At 35.0% G+C, this 27,258-nt stretch overlaps 3 protein-coding genes, 1 long non-coding RNA gene and 1 other non-coding gene across 10 annotated transcripts; 3 read left to right on the top strand and 2 right to left on the bottom strand.

Moving 5' to 3' along the window:
* Positions 1 to 1,467: 1,467 nt before the first annotated feature.
* Positions 1,468 to 4,601, top strand: LOC142506254 (protein COBRA-like). The gene is made up of 6 exons (XM_075619455.1): positions 1,468 to 1,715; positions 2,280 to 2,359; positions 2,503 to 2,959; positions 3,116 to 3,275; positions 3,372 to 3,652; positions 4,045 to 4,601. The coding sequence occupies exons 1-6, from the start codon at positions 1,634 to 1,636 to the stop codon at positions 4,329 to 4,331; spliced, it is 1,347 nt and encodes a 448-aa protein (XP_075475570.1). The 5' UTR covers positions 1,468 to 1,633; the 3' UTR covers positions 4,332 to 4,601.
* A 2,706-nt stretch (positions 4,602 to 7,307) lies between these two features.
* Positions 7,308 to 13,926, bottom strand: LOC142506255 (uncharacterized). Of its 6 annotated transcripts, none has more exons than XR_012804554.1 (4): positions 13,773 to 13,926; positions 11,448 to 11,578; positions 10,743 to 11,007; positions 7,308 to 7,326 (listed from the first exon to the last, which is right to left on the bottom strand). It is a non-coding gene; the product is annotated as an uncharacterized LOC142506255 (long non-coding RNA). The 6 variants fall into 6 exon arrangements; XR_012804556.1 differs by lacking the exon at positions 7,308 to 7,326 and adding an exon at positions 7,687 to 7,825; XR_012804553.1 differs by lacking the exon at positions 7,308 to 7,326 and adding an exon at positions 9,218 to 9,354.
* LOC142506253 (cytochrome P450 85A1-like) lies at positions 10,782 to 13,766 on the top strand. Its single transcript, XM_075619454.1, has 8 exons — positions 10,782 to 10,990; positions 11,341 to 11,662; positions 11,776 to 11,925; positions 11,999 to 12,244; positions 12,328 to 12,414; positions 12,496 to 12,574; positions 12,974 to 13,080; positions 13,196 to 13,766. The coding sequence occupies exons 1-8, from the start codon at positions 10,800 to 10,802 to the stop codon at positions 13,406 to 13,408; spliced, it is 1,395 nt and encodes a 464-aa protein (XP_075475569.1). The 5' UTR covers positions 10,782 to 10,799; the 3' UTR covers positions 13,409 to 13,766.
* Positions 13,927 to 14,173: 247 nt separating the features above from the next.
* Positions 14,174 to 14,247, bottom strand: TRNAI-AAU (transfer RNA isoleucine (anticodon AAU)). The gene has a single exon. It is a non-coding gene; the product is annotated as a tRNA-Ile (tRNA).
* A 4,459-nt stretch (positions 14,248 to 18,706) lies between these two features.
* LOC142505991 (uncharacterized) lies at positions 18,707 to 19,168 on the top strand. The gene has a single exon (XM_075619133.1). It carries the CDS (start codon positions 18,707 to 18,709, stop codon positions 19,166 to 19,168), a length of 462 nt encoding a protein of 153 aa, XP_075475248.1.
* Positions 19,169 to 27,258: the final 8,090 nt, after the last annotated feature.

The raw sequence follows: 27,258 nt of genomic DNA, 5'->3' as shown, positions 1-27,258 counted from the left end.
CCCGGCATTATAATCTCGGGTGCTGACCGACAAATTATTTAGTCACCAAAACAAATTATTTCACTTCTTTAAAAAGTTTATATATATATATATATATATACATATAAAATTGCTTTCCTTTACGTCTTTATTACATTTAATATTTGAGAATCCATAATTTATATTTCATTTGACACAAAGATCCAAAATTAGTATGCAATCTTATATTCCTCCGACGTAAAAGATAAATAAATAAAGCGAGCATGTTTGATTGCCAGGAGTTGTTAATTTTTTAACATAAAAATCGAAGAAACAAAAAGAAGATATCGATACATTAATATTAATAAAGACCAATATTATCAAAACAATTAATTTTAAACATTTTTATTAATATATAAATATCTAAAATAATATTGTTTAATTAAAAGACCCTGCAGCAAGTAACAATCGGTAGTTGTTATTTTGTGGTGGATATTTCCAAGCACCGACAGTAGTTAAGCCTTTGATTAATATTAAATTAATTAATCTCATGAATATTAATAGGTTGTTTATATATGGGGTCCTTATTGTCGGCAACTTATTCGATCATTAATTTAATTCTAAAAGTAAAATCTGAATAATCGAAAGTTAAATGGGCTAAAAATTTGGTTACAACATGAGAAATAATTCCGAAAATTTATTAATGATGATGCTAATTGACTCTGCAATATATTTTTTTGATACGGTCTCACGGGTCGTATTTTGTGATACAGATATTTTATTTGAGTCATCCATGAAAAAATATTACTTTTTAGGCTAAAAATATTACTTTTTACTGTGAATATCGGTATGGTTGACTCGTCTCTCAAATAAAAATTCGTGAGACATCTTAAAAGATACATACTTTACCATCTTACTCTACATAAGATGCTGCTGAATTTTTTTGACAAATAAATTTGTTTTTTACTATATGGTTTTGCATGCCCATGGTGGGCTGTCATTTTCACAATAATAATATATCTTTTTTTAAAAAAAATTATTTTTTCCAACTCAAGGAAATAAGTAATGTGTTTACTTTTTTTAACGTTATTTCTCCCGTAAGAATAAAGTTTAAACTCGTTTCAGATTTTCTTGCACGGGTCAATGTTTCCCCTTCAAAATTCTAAAATATCTCGTATTTTATTATTACTGTTGTTGTTATTACGTGAAATAAATGAACTATTTCTTTAGTTTTAATCAAAAGAGAATAATAAATATTATTTGAAAATTTTAAAAAATATTATAGGAATGGAATTTATTTATTTTTTATAGAAGAAAATGTGAACTAACAACTGTACAACGATTTGACTTTTTCGTTTCCAAAAAAAAAGTACTGAATCTGGTAAGATTGATGATTACTGTCATACTTTAACCAAAGCCCATAAAAATCATGTATAAGTATAGTAATAGTAAGAAAAAACAAAAGCAAGGTAGAATAGAAGGAATGATGGTTTTTTTATGTCATATTTTCAAGAATCTTACTGTCATTGGTAATTTTGGTGGACTTTATTAAAGTGCGTAGTTAAACTCTTCTTCTAACAAGTTCTGCCACCGCGTGGCTTTCTTCTCTCTCCCACACTTCAATTGCAGATCTTGAGGGCTGCGACGAATCAAGAAACTCTTCAGTTTGAAGGAAATGGAACTGCACTGCAGATCTCTCAAACATCCCACAGTTTTGCTGTTCTTCTTGCTCTCTTGTTTCTGCTTTACTTCTACCGGTAATATCTGTTTTCAAGATGTTTGTTTCTGATTGGTTTTGTCGATGGATTTGTTTTTGTGGGTTCTGGTTAGTATGAAGACTTTCAACTGTTTGTTTTGTTGAAAGATTAAGGTTTTAACTTGGGATTTGAGTTTTCAAGAAATTCTAATGTTTGAGCTATTGAATGAATCATTTTACTTGTTTGTGGTTAAGTCGAGGGTGTTTTAAGTTGTTCCTGATATGGTTACTGAATCCTTAGATGGTTGATTTGAAAGGTAGTTTTGGTTGATCGAATTCCTTCAAGATCGAGTGATCCTGCTTTTGAGTGAAAAATTGAGGTGGATAATGTGGATCTTGATTTTTTATCCTAGGTTCATGATGATGTATTCGTAAGAAATTTGAATGTTATGAACTTGTAAACTTTTAATCGTGCGCGAAATGTATACATTGGTGATCAGTCAGTTGTTGGAAAGTGTGGATATATTAAGTTACCGCGTTCAATTACTGATTCTTTAATCAATTTATGAAGCGATTTTACAGCATTCGAAGTTTAAATTGTTTGTTTGTTCTTGCTTCGATTCAGAAGCCTACGATTCACTGGATCCCAATGGAAATATCACTATAAAGTGGGATGTTATCAGTTGGACGCCTGATGGCTATGTTGTAAGTTTGAATTCCCTTTATTTTTCTTGTCCTGCATTGTATATTCTCAATTAGTCATTTTTTTCGTTGTTTTTGTTGAGATTTAATGTCAAGAACATTTCTTGTCACCGTTGTCTGATTTGCTAAGTGCTAAAATTCAACAGGCGGTTGTGACAATGTTTAATTTCCAACAATATCGTCACATTCAAGCACCGGGATGGACGTTGGGATGGACTTGGGCGAAAAAAGAGGTGATATGGAGCATGATGGGTGGTCAAGCCACTGAGCAAGGGGATTGTTCAAAGTATAAAGGAAACGTTCCACATTGCTGTAAGAAAGATCCGACAATTGTCGATTTACTACCCGGAACGCCTTACAATCAACAGATTGCAAATTGTTGTAAAGGGGGTGTGATTAATTCGTGGGTGCAAGATCCAAATAATGCTGCAAGCTCGTTTCAAGTTAGTGTTGGTGCTGCAGGAACCACCAATAAAACTGTCAGGGTGCCCAAAAACTTCACTTTGAAAGCACCAGGTCCTGGCTACACGTGTGGACCTGCGAAAATTGTGAAGCCTACTAAGTATGTCACGCCGGATGGGAGAAGAGTGACTCAAGCAATGAGTGAGTTGTTTGCTGTGACATGAAATTGATTTTGAATCAAAAGAATTCGTAAATTTTAGAGGGATTGAACTATAATTATAAAATATTAAAATTTGATACACATAGACTGCTTACGTTGTTTATTGGATTATTTATCATGGTTATTTTTTTGTGCAGTGACCTGGAATGTAACGTGCACGTATTCACAGTTTCTTGCTCAAAAGACTCCCACTTGCTGTGTCTCACTCTCGTCTTTTTACAATGACACAATTGTTCCTTGCCCAACTTGTACTTGTGGATGCCAAAATAACATCACTCAACCTGGAAGCTGTGTTGAGTAAGTTTGCCTCCTTTTTGCTTCTTCTCTTCTTTGTCTTTTCCGTGATTGATTTTTATTTCTGACTTTATTGGCTTTCGCCTTTGATTGTTACAGTCCAGAATCACCATACCTTGCTTCAGTTGTTTCAGATCGTGCAAAGGTCAATGCTTATGCACCTCTAGTCCAATGCACGAGTCACATGTGCCCCATTCGCATCCACTGGCACGTAAAACTGAACTACAAGGACCATTGGCGCGTCAAAGTCACAATAACAAATTTCAATTACCGAATGAACTACACTCTATGGAACTTAGTTGTCCAGCATCCCAACTTCGATAATCTAACACAGATATTCAGCTTCAACTACAAGCCACTAACACCATACCAAACTATAAGTAAGTTTTGTCAAATTTTGAAGCATGTCTTTCACTGGTGCCTTACCCTGTGAATTTGTTTGGATAGCTACAATTATTCTCTACTATCCTGTGTGGCTACCCTTGTGGTAGGATGGAACTACTAAATGATTTAATATGAGTCGCATGGCCGTCAATAGAGATAGTTTTTTGTTTGACAGTAAGTGTTAATCTTGTGATTGGTCGGAGTTAAATTCATATGTTCAATTACCATTAGTTGTTTGTTGGAGCAACAAATCCCTTGTGGTTTTTGACGACATAGTGATTGAAATGTGCCATATATCTGTATGGTTTGATAAGATGAGAAATTTTCAGTTCCGCGGATCCAAAAGCTTATCTGACCCTCGAAATCTAATGTTTCCCTTTGTTGACAGATGATACTGCAATGTTATGGGGCATCAAGTTTTACAACGATTTGCTCATGCAAGCCGGACCTCTAGGAAATGCGCAGTCGGAGCTTCTATTCCGTAAGGATAAGTCCACTTTCTCTTTCGAGAAGGGCTGGGCTTTTCCCCGAAGAGTTTACTTCAACGGTGATAACTGCGTGATGCCACCTCCCGACGAGTACCCATATCTCCCGAGCTCCAGTTTACGACAAAACGCACCCTTTCTGATGTTGATAATAACTCTCATCGCGTCTGTCACGTTCCTATGCAACTAAGAAATCATTCATCTCAGATATCAAAATGTCGCAAATCGCAAAGCTCATATGTAGTTGATCAACATCTTTTTTACATATACTTGTGACCTTGAAATGTTCTCCAAGGTGTAATTCTTGGTGAGTTCTTTGCCCATACTTTTTTGTTGTAACCTGTATGACTTGCTGTAATACTGTACTCTATATAATTTATTGTTCATAATTTTTTTTAGTAGGAGTTGAAATGAAATTAAAAACAGCTTGATTGATGCCAGTTGGGTTCAGATTTCAGAATGTCATGTGCTCTAGAGCTGTAAAAATGTACCTAAAAGACCCACAATGAGTAAATCTTTGGGAAATATTTCTAAAATCTCCCATTTATATCTTTAATGTATTTTAAATTAGATCATTATTATATACCCTCCACTATATGTTAATGGCACTCTACGCATTGTATTAAATTTATTAGTCCATTTAATACAAAATAAAGAGAATAACATAACCCTTTATTTTTATATGGAATAAGTTGTTTGTCTGAATTGCATTGAAGTTTCTCTCTTCTCTTTCTATTTGCTCTCATTCCACCTATTTTGAATGGGTATAGCTATTTCCATACAAAATCTTTCTTCTATCTATATTAATAATATGAAATTTAGTATGATAATAATAAATAAATAAATAATCGCCATCATCATTTAATTAATAATATCATCAATATTCATAATAATAATCGTTACTATTTACTTTTTATTGTGAATATCGGTAGGGTTGATCCATCTCACAGATAAAGATTCGTGAGATCGTCTCACAAGAGAACTACTCTCATTTTTTTTAAAATTTTTATTTATTTATTTAATCATTTAATGGGTAAAAATTTAATATAAACCAAATACTACAACTCTACATATAATGCAATAAATCTGTAAGACCAAATTGTACCCTAACGTGGACTCGGACTAATGGATTGCAGTTTGGTCCAAAACCTTTTGAAAATCACGAAAATTGGGCCCAAGGTATATCGACTCTTATTTAAAAACTAATAATAATAAATTATTTCAACTATTTTTAAGTGCATGTGAATTTTTTTAGTGATAGGACATTTATATATGTTAGTTAATTAATTTGATTATGATATAAGTTCCTATAATCTATTACATGGTACACCAAGGGGGTATAATTATATATTTTTACAATAAATCACCAATATTGGTGAGTATTTGCACATTTTTCTTCGAATTTATTAAATTCTTCATTTTAATTCCTTATGTTTTACTTAATTATATATGTATATCTATTATATTTATTCTATATTATAATGGTTGAGAGAGTTAGAAAAACTGTTTGAAGAGGACATCAAAATTTCTTTTCTTTTTACCCTCTTCTTCAAGACCAAAAAATCTTTCTTTTTTTTCTACCATAATATTATTACATTTTTTTTATTGAAATTAAGTTAAATAGAAAAATAGATTTTTTGTCATACACAACAATGTGTACGAACACACTAATTATAATATTCATGTCAAATTACAAATGTCCAATATTCATTCTATAAATTGATTAAACAATATTTCATATATCTAATATTATGTTACACGCAACGCGTGTGTCTCAGTCATTAATATATATAATGCGTACTGATTATTTATCATTGATTAGCAAAAATGCTTTTTCATTTTCAGGCCTCTCATTTGGGGGAAAAAAAATCATATAGGGTCTGAAAATAAGACAAATAAATGTGCATGTAAGGCTGCTTTCATGCCCTAATTTTCTACAAAACACATTCATTATTTGACTTTTTTTCCTCGTTCTCTCGGGGTTTTAATTGAATCTTGAATCCAAATGAAAAAAGTTAAAGTTGTTAGGAATGAAACTTCGTATTCAAATGTCCTTATATTTTGTCGTAGGGTGGTAACATTGCAATCGATGTTTTGTGGGAATTTTTTTTTACATTGAATCATATAAGAAAACAACACGAGAGAGAGAGAGAGAGAGAGAGCCCCACGGGGCATGGCACATTGGCCTAGCATTCACATGCTGATGGCTCATTTTCTTAATTTGACGCAATATATACGGGCTACCTATCAAGATTTCCAAGTGTATTATATGGGGAAATAATTTCAATAAATATTATTTTTTATAGAATTATATTCATATGGCTAGGTAATGATATATTATTACTCTAGGTGATCGTTTAGCTCATGGAATGAGATGAGATATAATTATTCATTTAAGAATGACAAACCAATACATAAATAAAATAATGATTCATAACTTTAATCGTTTGTAAAACATGAGTCGAACATTAGATAAAACAAAGATATATAATTAATTAATTATTCATCGTTCACATCAAGCAGATATATATCTAATGAGAAGTTCACATTACCACTCGAGTTAATAAATCGTTCAGAAAATTGTTCATGTACAATGTACATGAGAGAAAAACGAGTTAAATAAGCCTCAAACTTTTTGCTATAAAATTCAAAGTTTCACCAGTTTTTGTTTTTTGTTTTTTTTGACTAATCTTATCAAAATACACGGAACTGGCACGCAAGTCTTCGTAAATGAACACTTTTTTCCATATTTTCATGTGTGATTCTCCTCGCAATTTCAAAGTTTCGTGCCCACCCAACTTTCCCAACTTTTTTTTTCCCGACCCCAAACAAGGAACCCTCAAATTTTACACAATTTCGCTACCTAGTTGTGGTCCCTGGATCCACTATTATTCTTTTTTTAAAATCATTGCACATTAATTTAATTTCAAAACGACGTTGGAACATCAAAACAAAATACAAGACTGAAGGGAGGGCTTGGTTACACATGGGGTGGGGAAAGAGTGTATTATTGCATTCGTGGTGCTGGCCCAACCATAAAGCTTCGATTCTTTCGCTATATTTTGGTTGGAAGCGTACACCTTTGGAGCTTTATATTGTGCTTGTACGTACCTCCCATTGACCCATTTGCTCATCTCTATCTCCGACTATATTGTTGGGAGAGTTTCTATGTACAAGGAGTGGATCTACAAAGTTGAAGGGAGGGAAATCAACTGTCACAAATTTGATATCTTGAAATCAAATTATCTATAAGTTATCGATAATACAAATATGTAAATTTTTGAGAAAAATAAATATGGAAATATGAGTAGATAATGGGCCTTGGAGACCGACAAAAGTCCAATCATTATTTCAGTGAAGGAAACGAGTGCACGTGGATGCATCCCCACACGTGCACATTACAGTCAGGCCTAAGGCCAATGTTTCCTCTGATATCCCTCTCAAAGTAAATCACATTTTGATAAAATAAACACACATTGACATTCCGATAAACAGCAAGTTACACATGGCTTTATAAGTTTAATTCTTTTTTTTTTTTTTTAACAATTTTTACATGCGATTTCACTGTCGTCATCTCACAACAGGTAAGCTCGACGTGCATTATTCCCCGGACCAGAGAAAATACAAGTCTTGCGGTTGGCCGATCAACTCGCATCCACGACACTCTATCTCGTTCTTCCCAAGCTGAAACCAAGTCATGAAGGGGCTTATTCATTTAAGTTAGCAAATTAAACCAATGGTTTTTTTAATAGATTCTTTTGATAATTCATTGTACATCTTAAATGACTCTGTACATTAATGCACATTGAATTCATCAATTTACCAATGATTTTTCTTTGTTGTTACTAAAATTGGTTGCTAAAATGAGTTGATTTTTTCATGGTTGCTAATGAATATTTAATGTTTTTATCTTATATTTTCTTTTATTTTACATGTAAATACATCACTTTTATAACAAGTTGATTTTTAAATATGAACTAAGAAGCACCATATTTTTTATTTTAAATATGTCATTTTGTTTTTGTGATACTAATTTTTTCTTATATATATTTTTTAATGTTTGTCGGTGTTTTTGTGCTTATTATTTTTATTTAACATTGTTGGAAATATTATATGCATATAAAATTTAAATCATAATGTGTCTACACGCGTTTGCAAATTTAGGATCAATGTTCATAGTGTGTTATACGTAAAATGGGTCAGCTCTACCCGTATTTACAATAATAATTAATATTTTTGTCATAAAAATAATAATTTTTCATTAGTGAATCAAATAGGAGATTCGTCTCACAAAATGACTCGTGAGCCGTCTCACAAAATTTTGTATGTTATCTTATTTATATATCTATTTTATTTAGCAAAATCACAATTGATATTTAATTTAATAAATATTTAGTTGTTTTATTTTAAAATTAGTATGATAATTTAGTTAATTAAGAGAATTTTATTTGACAATACTTTATCTATGTTTACTCCATTTAAGTACTTCGTGATTTTGGTTTTGATAAAATTCACTATTATGTTATTTTTATTATTTTTCCATTGTGAATTATATTTGGATGAAAAATAAATTTTCTAATTTGAGAGAGCTGTCATTATGTTATAATCACGCGGATTGAAAGTGTCATATGAATAAGTGAATATATTATATGATTTATTATCATAATATATTTTCATTTTATGTGTTTTATATATATTTAGATTGATAAATACTCCTAAACAATATATTATTCGATTTTAAACATTATCTAAATCTTATTATTATATATTTCATTATTAGTTATCTACGTGCATCGCACGTGTACATTCCTAGTATACATATATATATGTGTGTGTATGTGTATATATACACACACTCTTCTTCACATTGATATGACCTAATATTTATAAAAATAAAATACAAAAGATGAAGAAAAATCATTTTTCAAATAGAAATATCGGGTGGTATTTTTTTTACCTATGAATCTTTTACATCTATAATGGCGATGACGAAAAACTAATACGTACATTTTCAATTGCATATATATAATTTTCAATTGATTACTGTACTTAAAGATATTTTAAACATAAAATGAGCAGCGATTCAGATTATCCATGAATTTTTTAATCTAGTCCAACATGGTCAAAGCCAATCTGACAAGAGTAGCATGCACAGTACAGGGAATTGCCCGCAAATTTAGGACTGCAGAAGTTAATAATCGAGCACGAACAAGCTGTCACGTGTAGAACTGGTCTAAGTATACGTATAATCGCACAAATCTTGGCTCAATCCAATGAATAAGACGTGATTTATCAATAATATATACCTATAAACACATCAATGAATACAAGAGAGACCATAGACCCCTTTAAACAAAAAATAATAATTTTTTTTTGAAATTTCATACTTCCTATTTTTACCCTTGAATTCCATTGAGAGTTCAAAGACACGGAGCCTACTGTTTCACTATTGCAATTTATGTAGAAGGTGAACAGCACCAATCTCACCACAATCAAAACTGAGCATATTGAAGCTGTAGTTCATACTGTTTCAAGTAACAACGGGAAGGAGGTGTGGGGCTTTGTATTCGATCGAGAAGAGCAACTAGCTTGCAAGTCTCAGATAGTTTGACTGCCCAGCAGGCACAGACTTGTTACACTTAAAAAACGCTATCCATTGAATATAATATGTATTTATTAAGAAATCAAAATAAGATATGAACAGAACAGTAATCATGACTTTAACTTAGAAGCAAATAATTTTCAATGTGTGATATTGGTAAAAAAGACAAGGGAAGTGAGTTTTTTTAGTAATTTGATCATTTGATGGATGGGTGTAGACGTGTAGTTGATAGGGATGTGAAGCATGGAGTCCCCAGTGCTTTGCTTCAGAAGAGGTCTTGCGCATGTGCTCGTATAATTCTAACATGGGTCAAAGGTCATTTCTCCAGCCAAAGGCTTTTATCACAAACATTAATATATAACCAAACCATTATGATAACGGTATTAAAAAAAGTACAATAAAAGCTTCTGGTGGATGAAGTAAACGAAAGTTGATGTTTCAGTCTTCCTAGTATCTTTCTTATTACATTATTGATTGGGGGATACCTCTTTCTCTGTATCATACTCCATGCTAACTCATTCAGTTAGGAAAATTGCTGAGCGGAGAGATCCTTACCTAAAAAGGTGCTTCAACCATGTAATAATCACACTTAAGAACAAGTCGGAAAAAAAAAACCATTGAGTTTCGAGCAACTTGATATCTTCTGACAAAATCAGCATTCTTTTATTTTTCACAAAAAAAAGTTTTGGAATTGGATGGTAGTTGACCACATTTGCTCACCTTCATTGGAATTGTGTAGACTACGTTTAACTCGAGAAACCAACTAAATCTTATGCTGAACCGCATTTTCAAGATTCTTGATTTTAATGATATTCGTATTATTATCACTTTGTTTTTCAATTCTTTTTCCAAAACTAAAGTTAGGTCCTACCTCACAGTGTGCATGGTTTTGGCGGATTAGGCCTCTTTCTCTCACCGTATTCATACTGGTATTCCGCAGTCTATAAAAGTATACATGAAGTCACGAAATGCCAACAAGAAATAAAGCAACACCCATACCTTTTACAGATCTCTTCTCTCCTTTCCTGAATTGTTTAAGGCTTCAAAGGAGAATTAATGGCTGCCTTACTGGTAATTCTAGTGGTATCATGGGGACTCTGCATCTTGAGTACTGCTTTACTGAGATGGAATGAGGTCAGGTACAGGAAGAAAGAGTTACCTCCTGGTACCATGGGATGGCCAGTTTTTGGAGAGACAACAGAATTTCTTAAGCAAGGTCCAGAGTTCATGAGAAGGAAGAGATCGAGGTTTCGTATCATTCTTTCTGCAAATAACAGATTCCATGAATTATATCATATTCCATCAGACACAAATATAGATGAATGACAAACTTGAAAGCGTTAAACAACCACCACAATGGATGCCTGAAATGTGCATGTAAAACAGCTAAAACAGAAGAAGAGATTAGAAAGTAATGCATGCACTCATTTGACGGGCCGCAATCAAATGTGTTGGTTTATAAGCGCACTAACGTTAATAAAATTTAACAATTTTGCCCAGATTACATTTACGCTATAAAATTTTCTTGATTAATGATCGATCATTTAGTGTTTTTCATATAATTTTGATTAATAGTTCCGTCTTTGTGGCAACACAGGTACGGGAGTTTTTTCAAATCCCACTTACTGGGCTGTCCTACTATTGTTTCAATGGACCCCGAGCTAAATAGATATATTCTAGTGAATGAAGCAAAAGGACTTCTACCTGGATATCCCCAGTCGATGCTGGACATCTTAGGCAAATGCAATATTTCAGCAATTCACGGCTCTGCTCACAAGTACATGAGAGGGGCATTGCTCTCCCTCATAAACCCCGCAATGATCAAAGGTCAACTTCTGCCAAAAATCGACGGTTTCATGAGATCCCATCTCAGCAACTGGGATAACAAATACATTGACATTCAAGAGAAAACCAAGGAGGTTTGCATTGGAAACTCTTGATCTAATTCAAGAACCATTTCAATCAGTTATACTCAATAACACTCATCGTGCCTCTGTTCTAACACAACACCCCCATTATTATTTTTTATCAGATAGCTTTTTTATCATCACTGATGCAAATAGCAACCAACGAAACCAGCTACATATCTAGAACATTCATGCCAGAATTCTTTAAATTAGTGCTAGGAACTCTCTCTCTGCCTATCAACCTACCCAATACAAACTACAACCGTGGATTACAGGTAACTTGTTACTTAGTTACTGAATTCTAGCCAAGGAATTACTGAGAATACTAACATATTAAACTCGGCACAGGCTAGGAAAACAATCACAAGCTTGTTGAGGGAGCTTGTACAAAAGAGGAGAGCGTCTGGAGAAACCCAAAATGACATGCTTTATCTCCTAATTAACTATGAACAGAATGATATCAAGCTAAGTGATGAGGACATAATAGATTTTGTCATCACAATCTTGTATTCTGGATATGAGACGGTCTCGACTACGTCAATGATGGCCATTAAATATCTTCATGATCATCCAAAAGTACTTGAAGAATTAAGGGTAAATGGTAACACTCGGTCACAAGTATGCCCATCTCGGCTACATAAATACTTCTTATCCTGAGTTAATTTCAACTTTTGTAGAAAGAACATACGTCCATTAGAGAAAGAAAAAGGCCAGAGGACCCAATTAATTATAACGACTACAAATCGATGCGCTTCACACGTGCTGTGAGTATCAAAAACTGTCGACTGAATTATTTACTAGACAAGATCTTTACAAGCTGACGCAAAATTATATTCTCATTGCAGGTCATATATGAGACCTCAAGATTAGCTACAATAGTGAATGGAGTGTTGAGAAAAACAACTAGAGATATGGGGATAAACGGTGTGTATAATGTTTTCACTACTTCTATGCATTCTTTTTTGTTACTTTTATGTTTTAAGTACACAAGCCGTAAGGATTCACTGGGTCAAGGAGTAGTCCTTCGATTCTTTGGCTTATTGACGTTATAAACATTATATGATTTACATAAAAAACAGTAGCAGTTGCATACTTAGCAATGATATGAAAAGAGATACATTTTTATGTATGAACCCTACTGCTCTCAAGATCCACATGGCAACTAACCATCCCCAAACATGACACCGCATCGATGACCCTGCATGTCCAAATAGGATGATTCACGCAGTCAACGAACGAGTGGTTCACTAGTATTAAGTTTTGGCTCAAGTCACGCTGGTGCACTGTACAACAACTAGTCTCTTTTTTATGTTTCTGTTTCAGGATACATGATTCCACGAGGGTGGAGGATATATGTTTACACAAGAGAAGTCAACTACGATCCTTGCCTTTATCCCGATCCATTGTCCTTCAATCCTTGGAGATGGCTGGTTCGTAATAACAAGTCCCTCTCTAATTTCATCCACACATACTACTTGGGATCGTTAATTCTCAAAGTGATATAAAATGAACACGGACTAAGACCACTAGTGTTCAAAATTGCAGGAAATGGGCCTAGAGAACCAACTCCATTTCTTGATCTTTGGAGGTGGAACTAGGCAGTGCCCCGGTAAAGAACTCGGCCTGGCTGAAATCTCTACTTTCCTTCACTATTTCGTGACACAATACAAATGGGAAGAAGCAGGTAGAAACAAGATAATGAAATTTCCAAGGGTTGAAGCGCCTAATGGTTTCCATATACGGGTTTCTACCCACTAACCACCGCTATGATAGATATGTACAAAGTACCAAAAATAGAAAAGCAGATCTGGTTAGCTTTTGTGTTTTCCCGCTAACACGAGCATCCGAAAATTGATCTAATTTCCTCGGGTATGATGAACAGGAACTCTGCCAACTGCAAATAAGTTAATTTCGAAGCATAGTATTTTCTAAACATATTTCATTGAATCACCCCGACTGTTGAATTGTGATGAGCTCTCTGCCAGTGGTCGTTATACATTACCAAAGCTCGAATAGCGAAAAATGCAACTCATAGTTTAACACAAATCTATATAATATTTGTTAGCATTTGAATTGAGAATGAATAAAGGAAATCAAATTCTTCATCTATGGTACTCTTTACCAATAACAGTTGCGGTTGGACGACATATCGATCCGATCCTGACACAAATTTGTACAACATTTTCGGCCTCCGGCAAACCAGTCGGGGCCATCCAACAAACCTCTGCAAGCCCTTCCAGCCTATCTACTTCTTCCCAAAGGAACTAGACCGAGACGCAAAAATAATTAATAATTCGTCATATTTAATTTTATTTTAATATATATATATATATATATAATTTTTACTAATATTCTATCAGGGTAAATTGGTAAAAGCAAAAGAAGCGCCGGTGCCGGGAAACGAACTCGGGTCACCCCCGCGTGACAAGCGGGAACACTCACCACTATACTACGACGACTAGAATTTCCTGGTCAAAATTGTATTTATATATACTTTAAATTCAACAATAAAACATTAAATAATGGCCTATGCAGGGCTCGAACCTGCGACCTTCGCGTTATTAGCACGACGCTCTAACCAACTGAGCTAATAGGCCATTGCTGTTGCATGAGCGCTGAAATAATATTTATATTTTTCGTCACTTGTTGTTATTCTAACTGCGAGCTTGGGTTTAAATTTTTTATTTTTTTTTAAATTGTAAGTAACACAATCATGTACAACTGCACTTCTCTAATGTTTCACTTTTTACAATCACAATATATATGTGTGTGTGTTTTAATCACGTGAATTTTTTTCTTCTCAAAATAAATTATTAACAGAGAAATTTAAGACGACGTTTTCATGTTAGATTATAATAAAATAAAAATCAAACGTGAGGTTAACTACAAAGAATCAAATTTCTTGTTGGTTGCACGATGAAATGATAATGAACACTCTTTTTTGAATACCAAATGGTATGCTTAATTGTTGCATATATTTGTTGATCATTTAGCCGATAAGAAGACTACTATGAGATAATGGATAAGCAATACATGCACATGCATTTGAGCCCTTCAAATTGTTTGTTTACCAAAGCCCATTTGCAGAATTGAAGATTTACCTATACACAATTGAAGGAATACTGTGGAAGTGTAGTGTTGTAATGGTGGAACATAATTTTGTTAGAGTAGATGTCCTGCAAGCCAACTGTTGGCTAGAATTTTATTGACTCAAGTGTAATAAACAATATTTATTTTAATATAATTCATTATTTCATGGTTTGTTATTTATTTATCTGTATACCCATGTTATCAAACATAGATAAAGACCTTGATTATACTTTAATACAAATGAATCGTAATTCGATGTTGAAACTCGTTTGTAAATACTGTATGATCTAAATTCGTTCCTAGTCGATTCAGCCGCCTAAAACATGGATAAAGGTCGCTTGAGCTCGAGACTAGCATCTGTGATGTTGTGTACTGCGTTTCTTAGTAAGGGCATAGAGATGTCCAAACATGCAGATGGGTAGTCATATGATGATTATACCGAACAACCCTCCCTCGGACTTTCCAAGTGGTTATCATTCATCGAGAGGATAAGTCCGTGGTTATGATTGTACACCATTAGTCCTTACGACCCGGGACAACACTGAGGCTCTATATGCTAGGGCTGTGCTTTGACTCGTTTACCGGCTCCAGGAGAGTCATCAGGTGGCGAGGTTGGGTATAGTTGCGACACATATAGGAGCCAGTGCATTGTAGTCGGGGATTCACCGCTCACCTACGGGTGTGGGTATCCTATGTGATCTAATGAAATAATAGTGCATGGAATCTCTGGCCAGAGTACGAGATGTACGTTGGAGAAGGAGTTCTCCAAATAGTACACGCGATGCCACTATTATAGTTATCACATAGTTATCGAATTAATATGCAACCCTCGATGAACCAATGGTTGCAGATTCGATCGGGATATATGAGATGAAGGGACCGTACTGTACGTTAATCATAATCGACTGGTTCTTGCAGGCACTATCAGTGATACCTAGGGGATCATGGGACGATGCTACTAGACGCTCTTACCATGATCCGATGGGTACAATCAGAGATGAGTTCTGACATTCTTGATAAAGGTGTTGATGAAAAGAGTGGGGCTAACTAGGGTAAGCCCGAATAAAGAATTTTGTCCTGAATCACAAAGAGTTGTGAACCCACAGCTAGCTGTATCCCTGAACCATTGAGGGTCACACAAGTACTGGATTGTTTGTTCACGTTGAGAGAATAAATTCAAGAAGTTGAATTTATATTATATAGTAAATTCAAGGAGTTGAATTTATGATAATTAAATTTTGAGGAAATAAATTCAAGGAGTTGAATTTATAAAATTTGAGAGTTTAATTTATTAAACTCAATTGTTGGGTTTATTAAATATTAAATGTTGGAGGTGATAAAAATTCAAGGAGTAGAATTTATAATTTAAATAATAAATTCAAATGTTGAATTTATAATGTATTTAATTTATTAAGCTCAAAAGTTGAGTTTATTAATTAATAAATTAAATATGGTGGGTAATATGTTTAATGGGCTTGTAGGAGTACAAGTCCAATATAATAAATAATTAAAGTTTTAATGGGCTTTGATTAAATTAATTAAACTAGTTGGACTAGCCCAATTAATTAAATCAAGCCAATTAATGTTAATTATGTAATTATGTTATTGTTTATTATAAATAAGACAATCAAAGAAAAACCCTAACCACCCCCACCACATGTTTTACGTGAACCCACCTCCAAAGAAGAAAAGAAAATCGGCCAACCCCTTTTGAAAAAGAAATATTGTTGTGCCATCTCTCAATTAATTTCTCTCCAACGCTAAATATCTTCCATATTTTCTAGTGCAAATTGGAAGAGGAACATACTATCTAGTCGTGGACTTGATAGAAGGATTTTTTTGAAGAAAGTTCGTAGGGAATCATCAAGAGCCAGATCTGTAATACCAGATCGGTTGGTGTCCAGTGAATTAAATTCACAAAGTTTTGGGATCGGGTCTTATATTAGGAAGTCTGGTATAATTTTGTATCATCCTATGTTTCTTTTGTTAAATCATACGAGCGCCTAAAGCAAAATTATTTTGTTTTTCAAAATAAAATAAAAATTTTAAAACTTCCGCTGCGTTTGGGCGTGTAGAAAACCAGATCCAACAGTGGTATCAGAGCCAGGTTTTCTGAATCGTATGATTTTAAATTATATTGAATAATTTGTTTCTAAGCACACAAGAAAATTTTCAGAAAAATCGATGCACCATAAAATTATTTTTTCGGAAAAACAAAAAAAAATTCGCGATCTGCCCGGAACTGTTCCGGGCAGATCGCGCGCAGCCCTGCGCGGAGCGGTGCAGCCCTGCGCGCAGAACGCGCAGCGTGCGTGCGCGGAGCGGTGCAGCGTGCGGAACGTCCGCACGCTGTGCGCCGCCTTGCGCGGCGCAGCGTGCGGAGCGTCCGCACACTGCGCGCGGCGTCGCGCGCACCTGTGCTCGACCTGCGCGCACAGGTGGCTGCCACTACCCGAAACGTTCGGGCAGCGGGGGCGACTGCCCGGGATCGTCTCGGGAAGCGTTCTGATTGGTGGGCTTGAATTGTTAGGGCCCATGATGCAATTTTCTGATTTTTCAAAATTTTGGGTAAAATTGATATTTTTGAAAATTAGTTCAATTTTTATTTTGAAAAAATTAATTTTGGAAAATTAATAATTTTCTTGTAAAATAAATAATTAGAATATGATTTTAATTATTTATGGTAAAAATGAGTTTTTATAAGAAATCAATTATTATTGATTTAATTGTAATTAAATAAAGGAGTTTATTTAATTTATTAAATTCTTTAATAATTGTGGCGGTTAGTGATATAATTATTAGATATATGATTTATCAATTAATTAAATTGTTTAATTAATTTGATGTTAATATTTGATATTAAATGCATGAAGGATGATCGAGAGCCTTGACCAATGTGTTAGGTGTATGTTAGGATATTTTACTGTTTTATTCGTTTTTTAATATTTGATATTGTTAAAGTGAGCCTGGTTTATGGCCCGTTTCCACCCCATGAGATGTATCCCTTATGTGTCATGGCTATTTAAATGTAATATTAGAAATAGTGGGAGATCAAGACTGGGATATGGTGGGCCCGATGATCAAGACGAAGACATGTAAAATATTGGAAGCTCTTGTAATAGTTGCATTTGCATCCCTACATTCACCTAGGTTTGGACCAGGATCCATGTATGGCTCACATGGATCTAATAGTGTTGGCGATCGATCATCCTTATTTATTGTTGAATGTCATATTATGATATATGTGATATATAGTAGTATGCATGTATGTATATTATTATATAATATAGTTGCATGAATCCGGCAAACATACAAACTCGTGGCATGCGATTTTTAAATTAAAATGATGAGACAATTTTAAAATTAAAATCCCTCATTTTGAATATGATTCAAAATTTATATCAAATCGAAAAAGTAAAAATTAAAAGAGTTTAATTTTTCCTTGCCTTCCATCAACCGTGGTTGCATGTTGATCGCTACCCGCGGACAGTGTCTGGCTCATATTATTGGGGAGGCCATTGTGCCGGAAAGCTGTGACTTCCACCGGACATATGATGTGAATTGAGTGGAACTCCCATGACTTCGGCTCATATTATTGGGGGAACTCATGGCGACCGTCCACTACAATTCAATATTGATGGGTTGGTTTTACACGTGAAAATAAACGACGTCATATTATTGGGTCCTTATTAAACTTGAGGCAAAACACGTGGAGGTTGCATAGGGATGCAATTGGACTCTACCTTTTAGAAATTATAATTGGCTGATATTATTCGGGATTATAATTGACTAATTGGACTCTACGTGCCTACTAAGGAAATACGATTTCCCTTTTTCATCAGGGGGTGGTGAAAATGTCAAAATAGTGGGAGGGTAATTTATAAAATGAAATCCATATTTTATATCTTAGAATTATTTTAAAATAATCAGTAACAATTATCTGTTTTTTCTTTCAGTATATTTGCAATGACGTCACGCAATCCACTTTCTATCATCCTCGATCAAAACAAGTTGACTGGCCCTAACTATAATGACTGGTTTCGAAATTTAAAAATTGTTCTGAGCTCGGAAAAGATTCTGTATGTGCTTGATAATAAGCCACCGAAGGAGGCAGCTTCGGACATCAGTGAGACTGAACTAGCTAAACTTGAGAAATGGTGGGACCATGATCTCCAAGCTAAAAGCTATATGTTGGCTTCTATGTCGAATGAACTGCAGAGGCGGTTCGAGGAGGCTGTGAATGCTGCTGACATTCACTTTCATCTGAAAGAGTTGTATGGAGTACAGACTCGCTCAGAGAGACATGCTACTGTGAAAGAACTCATGACTACACGTCTGCGAGATGGGACTTCTGTCCATGAGCATGGTGTTAGGATGATTGGGCTCATTGAGAAATTGGTGGGGGCTCGACGTGGTTATTCCTGGTGAGCTTGCGACTGATATTCTCCTGCTGCCATTACCCCCCTCGTTCGATGGATTTGTGGTTAATTTTAATATGAACAAGCTTGAGGCCACCCTTGAAGAGTTGGTCAATATGCTTACTTCTTATGAGGCCACAATAAAGAAGGAGAAGCCTGTTCTTCTAGTGGGTTCTTCGTCTGGTACGAAAAAGGGAGCCCCAAATAAAGGCAAGAAGCGTTCTGCCCCTCTAAAGAAGAACAAGCCCAACAAAAAGCCATACAAGAAACCTACTCCAGGGCCCTCAAAGCCCGACAAGTCAGAGCATGTCTGTTTCCACTGCAATAAACCTGGACATTGGAGGCGTAATTGCAAGGAGTATCTAGCCCAGAAGCGTTCTGGCCATGGTATGTTTTACATAGAAGTAAATGTCTCAATTAATTCCTCTTCTTGGGTATTGGATACCGGATGTGGTTCTCATCTTTGCAATGATTTGCAGGTGATGGCAAGAAGCAGGAGACTTAGAGATGACGAGACATTTCTAAGATTGGGGAATGGAGCAAGGGTTGCTGCAACTGCTATTGGAGACATTACTTTGATTTTGAACAATAATTTTAAGTTACTTTTGAGAGACGTTTTATATGTTCCTGAATTGGTTAAAAACATTATTTCTATTTCTATGCTTGATAGAGATGACTATTCTTGTGTTTTAGCTTAAGGTGTTTGCAATATTTACAAGAATGAATGTTTGATAGGAACCGGCGAATTAATGAACGATCTCTATAACTTAAAATTGAAAGATATTCCGTTGAACAATATCCAAGCACAAAAGAAAACAACAACAAACAAAAAAAAGTTAGATGATCCAAACCCCGCACAGATATGGCACGCTAGACTAGGTCACATTTCCCAAAGAAAGATGCACAAACTAGTGGAAGAAGGCATGTTTGACTTGTCAGACATAAATTCTCTACCTACTTGTGAGTCATGTCTAAAAGGAAAAATGATCAAGGCTCCCTTTAAAGGAAACGTGGAACGTGCACATGGTCTACTGGATTTGATCCACACAGACGTTTGTGGCCCGCTAAGCGTTAGCACAAAATATGGGCAATCCTACTTCATTACTTTTACTGATGACTATTCGAGGTATGGGTATGTCTATTTAATGAGACACAAATCTGAAGCATTTGAAAAGTTCAAAGAATTCAGATCTGAAGTAGAAAAACAGCTAGAAATGAGTATTAAGACACTTCGATCTGATCGAGGTGGAGAATACTTGAGTGCTGAATTTTTGGATTATCTAAAAGAGAATGAGATTCTCTCACAGTGGACTCCGCCAACAACACCGCAATTGAATGGTGTTTCTGAACGTCGTAATCGAACCTTGATGGACATGGTTCGATCTATGATGGGATTCACTGAATTGCCTACATCGTTTTGGGGTTTTGCGCTTGAAACTGCGGCAATGTTGTTGAATAATGTCCATACTAAAGCAGTGGATAAAACACCATATGAGATATGGATGGGAAAAATTCCCAAATATTCTTACATGAGAATATGGGGTTGTCCTGCTTACGTGAAGCGGACAGTGGGAGACAAATTGGATAGTAGATCCACTTTGTGCTACTTTGTAGGATATCCAAAGAATTCTGTTGGATATTATTTCTATCATCTCAATGAAGCAAAAGTGTTTGTTTCAAGAAATGCCACCTTTTTGGAAAGGGAGTTTCTATTAGATAGAAAAGGCAAGATGATTGAACTTGAAGAAATTCAAGATACTCCCTCAACTTTAGAAGTTGAACCTAATCCCCTAGAACCAGTAGTTGAAGTACAAGCTCCTAGAAGGTCTGATAGAATTATTAGACCACCTGCAAGATATACACTTCTTCATGAACAAGACCATGATGAGTCTTGTGTTGGATGTGATTCAAAGAACTTTAAGGAAGCAATATCTGATACTGATTCCACCAAATGGCTTGAAGCCATGCAGTCTGAAATGGACTCTATGTATTCGAGCCAGGTCTGGACATTAGTGGATCCACCTGAGGGAATCGTTCCCATAGGATGCAAATGGATCTACAAAAGAAAGCTTGGGGCGGATGGGAAGGTATTGACCTTCAAAGCAAGGCTAGTTGCAAAAGGTTATACTCAAAGGCAAGGAATTGACTATGAGGAAACTTTTTCACCAGTTGCTATGTTTAAGTCCATTAGAATATTACTAGCCATAACAGCATGGTATGACTATGAGATATGACAAATGGATGTCAAGACTGCATTCCTCAATGGAGACATCAAATAAGAAATTTATATGTCTCAACCTGAGGGATACACATCAGTAGGAAGTGAGCATAAGGTATGCAAACTTAAGAGATCAATATATGGTCTCAAGCAGGCGTCAAGGAGTTGGAACCTCAGATTTGACAGCACTATCAAAGAGTTTGGTTTTGCCAAAAATCCTGAGGAACCTTGCGTATATAAGAAAGTTAGTGGGAGTGCGGTGACATTCCTAGTACTTTACGTTGATGACATCCTACTCATTGGGAATGATGTAGGATTACTGCAATCAACTAAAATATGGTTGGCTAGTAAATTCTCCATGAAGGACATGTGTGAAGCATCTTATGTATTGGGAATACAGATCTATAGAGATAGATCGAAGAGGATGCTAGGACTAACCCAAGCCACTTATATCGATACCATACTTAAGCGATTCTCTATGGAAGAGTCCAAGAGAGGATACTTACCAATGTGTCACGGTGTTATTCTATCTAAAGCAATGTGTCCCAAAACTGATGAAGAGATAGAAATGATGACACGTGTTCCATATGCGTCAGCCATTGGTAGTATCATGTATGGTATGATCTAAATTCGTTCCTAGTCGATTCAGCCGCCTAAAACATGGATAAAGGTCGCTTGAGCTCGAGACTAGCATCTGTGATGTTGTGTACTGCGTTTCTTAGTAAGGGCATAGAGATGTCCAAACATGCAGATGGGTAGTCATATGATGATTATACCGAACAACCCTCCCTCGGACTTTCCAAGTGGTTATCATTCATCGAGAGGATAAGTCCGTGGTTATGATTGTACACCATTAGTCCTTACGACCCGGGACAACACTGAGGCTCTATATGCTAGGGCTGTGCTTTGACTCGTTTACCGGCTCCAGGAGAGTCATCAGGTGGCGAGGTTGGGTATAGTTGCGACACATATAGGAGCCAGTGCATTGTAGTCGGGGATTCACCGCTCACCTACGGGTGTGGGTATCCTATGTGATCTAATGAAATAATAGTGCATGGAATCTCTGGCCAGAGTACGAGATGTACGTTGGAGAAGGAGTTCTCCAAATAGTACACGCGATGCCACTATTATAGTTATCACATAGTTATCGAATTAATATGCAACCCTCGATGAACCAATGGTTGCAGATTCGATCGGGATATATGAGATGAAGGGACCGTACTGTACGTTAATCATAATCGACTGGTTCTTGCAGGCACTATCAGTGATACCTAGGGGATCATGGGACGATGCTACTAGACGCTCTTACCATGATCCGATGGGTACAATCAGAGATGAGTTCTGACATTCTTGATAAAGGTGTTGATGAAAAGAGTGGGGCTAACTAGGGTAAGCCCGAATAAAGAATTTTGTCCTGAATCACAAAGAGTTGTGAACCCACAGCTAGCTGTATCCCTGAACCATTGAGGGTCACACAAGTACTGGATTGTTTGTTCACGTTGAGAGAATAAATTCAAGAAGTTGAATTTATATTATATAGTAAATTCAAGGAGTTGAATTTATGATAATTAAATTTTGAGGAAATAAATTCAAGGAGTTGAATTTATAAAATTTGAGAGTTTAATTTATTAAACTCAATTGTTGGGTTTATTAAATATTAAATGTTGGAGGTGATAAAAATTCAAGGAGTAGAATTTATAATTTAAATAATAAATTCAAATGTTGAATTTATAATGTATTTAATTTATTAAGCTCAAAAGTTGAGTTTATTAATTAATAAATTAAATATGGTGGGTAATATGTTTAATGGGCTTGTAGGAGTACAAGTCCAATATAATAAATAATTAAAGTTTTAATGGGCTTTGATTAAATTAATTAAACTAGTTGGACTAACCCAATTAATTAAATCAAGCCAATTAATGTTAATTATGTAATTATGTTATTGTTTATTATAAATAAGACAATCAAAGAAAAACCCTAACCACCCCCACCACATGTTTTACGTGAACCCACCTCCAAAGAAGAAAAGAAAATCGGCCAACCCCTTTTGAAAAAGAAATATTGTTGTGCCATCTCTCAATTAATTTCTCTCTCACGCTAAATATCTTCCATATTTTCTAGTGCAAATTGGAAGAGGAACATACTATCTAGTCGTGGACTTGATAGAAGGATTTCTTTGAAGAAAGTTCGTAGGGAATCATCAAGAGCCAGATCTGTAATACCAGATCGATTGGTGTCCAGTGAATTAAATTCACAAAGGTATAATTTTCTATCATCCTATGTTTGTTTTGTTAAATCATACGAGCGCCTAAAGCAAAATTATTTTGTTTTTCAAAATAAAATAAAAATTTTAAAACTTCCGCTGCGTTTGGGCGTGTAGAAAACCAGATCCAACAAATTTATGCTAGGTGTCGTATATATACTTGTACACTGTCGTTGTGAAATGCTAGGGAGAAATACAAAAATTCATTTTGATGATTTCATCATTTATTGTTCTTAGATAAATCTCATGGCTGATGCCAATTCTAATATTGAATCTCCTCCCTCTTTTGCTAATACCACCACAAATCCAAATTTCATTTTGTTTAACCTAGTGAATCAGATAAACTCAGTTAAACTAACCGATGATAATTATCTCTTATGGCATCTTCAAGTTTTAGTGAACATTCGGGGTCGGGGACTCGACGTTTTTATCCTGGAGAATCCACCAGTGCCTCACCAATTTCTCGCTGGTGATAGCTCCCCTGAAGTTTTCAATCCAGTCTATATCTCGTGGTGTCGGTGAGATCGACTTTTGTTCTCCTTCTTGCTGCCATCTAGGACTGAGGCTATTCGAGCCCAAATGATCGGATGTGAAACATTGTCGTACCTTTGGACCAGAGTCCAGAGTGTCTCGCCTTTTTGCCTCACAATCCAAGGCTAATGTTATGCGATACAGGTTACAACTACAAACCTTGAAGAATGTTTATGAAAGATTACCTCAATAAAATGAAAGGCTACATGGTGACTCTTGCTGCAAATGGTCATCCCATTACTGTTGTTGTTCACGTGACGTCAAGAGTCGACTTTCAGAGGTTGCTGCTCTTTTGATTTCCCATGAAGGGCGATTGGAGTCTTTAATTTCAACGGTTTTGGTGATACTATGACACACTCTATTAATACAACTCTATGACCTAGCTAGCAAAAGTAGTCTGGACCACATCTGCAATCCCATGGATCATCTAAGAGAGGTTGTGGTCGTGACAGATTCAATAGTGGTGGTAGAGGCAAATGGCAATCCAACAATGGTCACCCTGTTTGTCAAATTTGTGGTGTTCCAAAACATGTTGCTGAAATTTGTTACTATGGTTTTGATAAAATTTCATTCCTAAGCATGCAGGGCCCTCCCGAAAGCCTCATTTCAATCCCAATTGGCCCTCTTATCTGTGTCCCATGGCGGCAGTAGCCACCTCAAACTCTGAAGCAATAAGTGAATATTAGTGGTTTCTGGATTCTGGTGTGTCGCACCATGTTACTCATGATCTTGGGAATCTTTCCAATGGCTCTGAGTATTCAGGAGGTAGCAAGGTTCACATGGGCAATGACACAAGTCTCTCAATTTCTCATGTTGGCCACTCTAAGTTTCATTCTACCAATTCCTCTCATACTTTTCTGCTCACTAATTTACTTCGGGTTCCTCAACTTACCAAGAATCTACTTAGTGTGAATAAATTTGCCCAGGATAACCATGTATTTTTTAATTTCATCATTCCTTGTTTTGTGAAGGACCAAGGAACACAAGCTGTTTTCTCAAAGGGACTTTACGTGAAGGGTTGTGCAAGTTTAGTCTTGGTTCTCCTCTTCCTGCCCCATCACCTTCAGCAACCTGTCCTTATTCCACTCTCACAGCAGCAAATCTTCTGATCATTCCACTTCTTTCCAGCATTCAATCAAAGTGCCATCCTTTATGCTCGCCATAGACTAGGGCATGTTTCGATATCTGTTGTCAAATAACTCTAATTACAATGTAATTTTTTAGTTCTTAGAAGTGGTAATGAAACATGTGTTCAGCCTGTATAATGAGTAAAAGTCACCAATTGCCATTTCATTCATCGCAAACTAAATTTTCTGAACCTCTTGAGTTAATATTTTCTAATGTATGGAGACTAGCACATGCACTGTCTCGAAATGGATCAAAACACTGTGTAAGTTTTGTTGATGCTTGCACTTGATATACCAGGATATACTTCCTTAAGTATAAGTCTGAAGTTAGCAAAGCTTTCTTTCATTACAAGACTCACATTGAACTACAACTCGATAAAAAAAAATCAAATCCTTACAAACTGATGGGGATGAGGAATTTTAGTCATTGAATTTCTTTCTTTAAACTAATGTCATAAATCATAGAGTTTCTTACTCATACACCTCTCAACAAAAACGGTATTGCTGAACACAAACATCGACATATTGTTGAGACCGAACTTTCTCTCCTTGCTCATGATTCCATGCCTCTGGAATATTGGAAGGATACATTTTTCCACAGCTGTGTATCTTATAAATTGTTTCCCCACATCTGCTCTTAATTGTAAAATTCTCTTTATCTTTTGTATTAAAAAAATCTTGACCTTTAACTCTCAAAATCTTTGGTTGTTAGCTTCCCTTGTTTTCGCCCATATAACAACCATAAGTTTGACTTTCGTTCTACAACTGTGTAGTAATAAGCATAAATGATATAAATACCTCTCGTCAACTCACATTATCTACATATCTAGCAATGATAGATTTGATGAAAAATGTTTTAGCTTAATAAAGATCACCACTGGTCCATGTTCATCTTCTCGGTTAAGCATTTCCTTAACTCTAATATTTAATTTTCTTTTGCCCACAATGCTTTTTTCTCCTCTGAATATGCCCTCATCTTCTTCTACTCACTCTCTTCCCCTTCTTAGTCCATCCCATTCCAATGATTCTTCTTCCTCTTCCGCTGTAAATTCTGATTGCAATGTTATTTCCCCGGATTCTGTTACTCGGTCTTGAGACATATACTTTGTTATCCCATATGAATACCCACCCAATGACTACTCATGCAAAGCATGGTATATTCAAAGCTAAAGTCTATTTTATTTCTTGATTCAATAGAAGCTCAATGAGATAAATGTGATCTCCAAAATAACAAGAAATATGGAAAAAAACATATCTGATTACGTGTATTCTTAATCCTAAATGAAATGGAACGACATAGGAGGTCCATATGTAAACATAATCTACTTCAATGTTTGTATATTTATGAATTATATGAAGTTATTAAAAGCTCAATGACATTTTGAACAACTCTAAACTTTTATAGTATTTGCAAAATATTCAAATTTGACTTTTAAAAACCTTAAAAAGTCTATTTTGAATACCACTAAATTTTTATAGAGTATATAAAAATTTTGATTGACTATATCTCGACTTTTAAAATATATAAAAGTAAAAATAATCAAATTTCTTACATTAAATACACTCATGACACGATAAAATCAATTAGTTAAAATTAAATCAATCCATTGACTTATGATATAAAATTGTGATTTAAACCAAAACTAAATCTATACTACTTTATTAAGTTTGAGACACTTAGAGTAACTAACTTTGATGTCATTGTCTGTTTTATTAATTATATATATTAATAAAATGTTAAAATTTTAATATAAGTTATATGTAGTTCGGTGATTAGAGTCATTGTTACTTGGGGTTTAAGTTATATGTTCAATTTTTACTGAGGTTATTTTTTTATTCTTTTATTTTTTAATTTATATATCAAAATTACAGTGTAATCTCTCACTATTTCTTATAATTATATTTTGATCATCATTTAAATATAAATCAAATGAATTATAAAAAATATTATACAAGCATGC

The sequence above is a fragment of the Primulina tabacum genome, chromosome 10 (genome assembly GCF_025594145.1).
Source record: "Primulina tabacum isolate GXHZ01 chromosome 10, ASM2559414v2, whole genome shotgun sequence".
NCBI classification, from domain to species: domain Eukaryota; kingdom Viridiplantae; phylum Streptophyta; class Magnoliopsida; order Lamiales; family Gesneriaceae; genus Primulina; species Primulina tabacum.
Note: the sequence above shows the minus strand (reverse complement) of the source record. Positions and strands in the feature narration are given on the sequence as shown.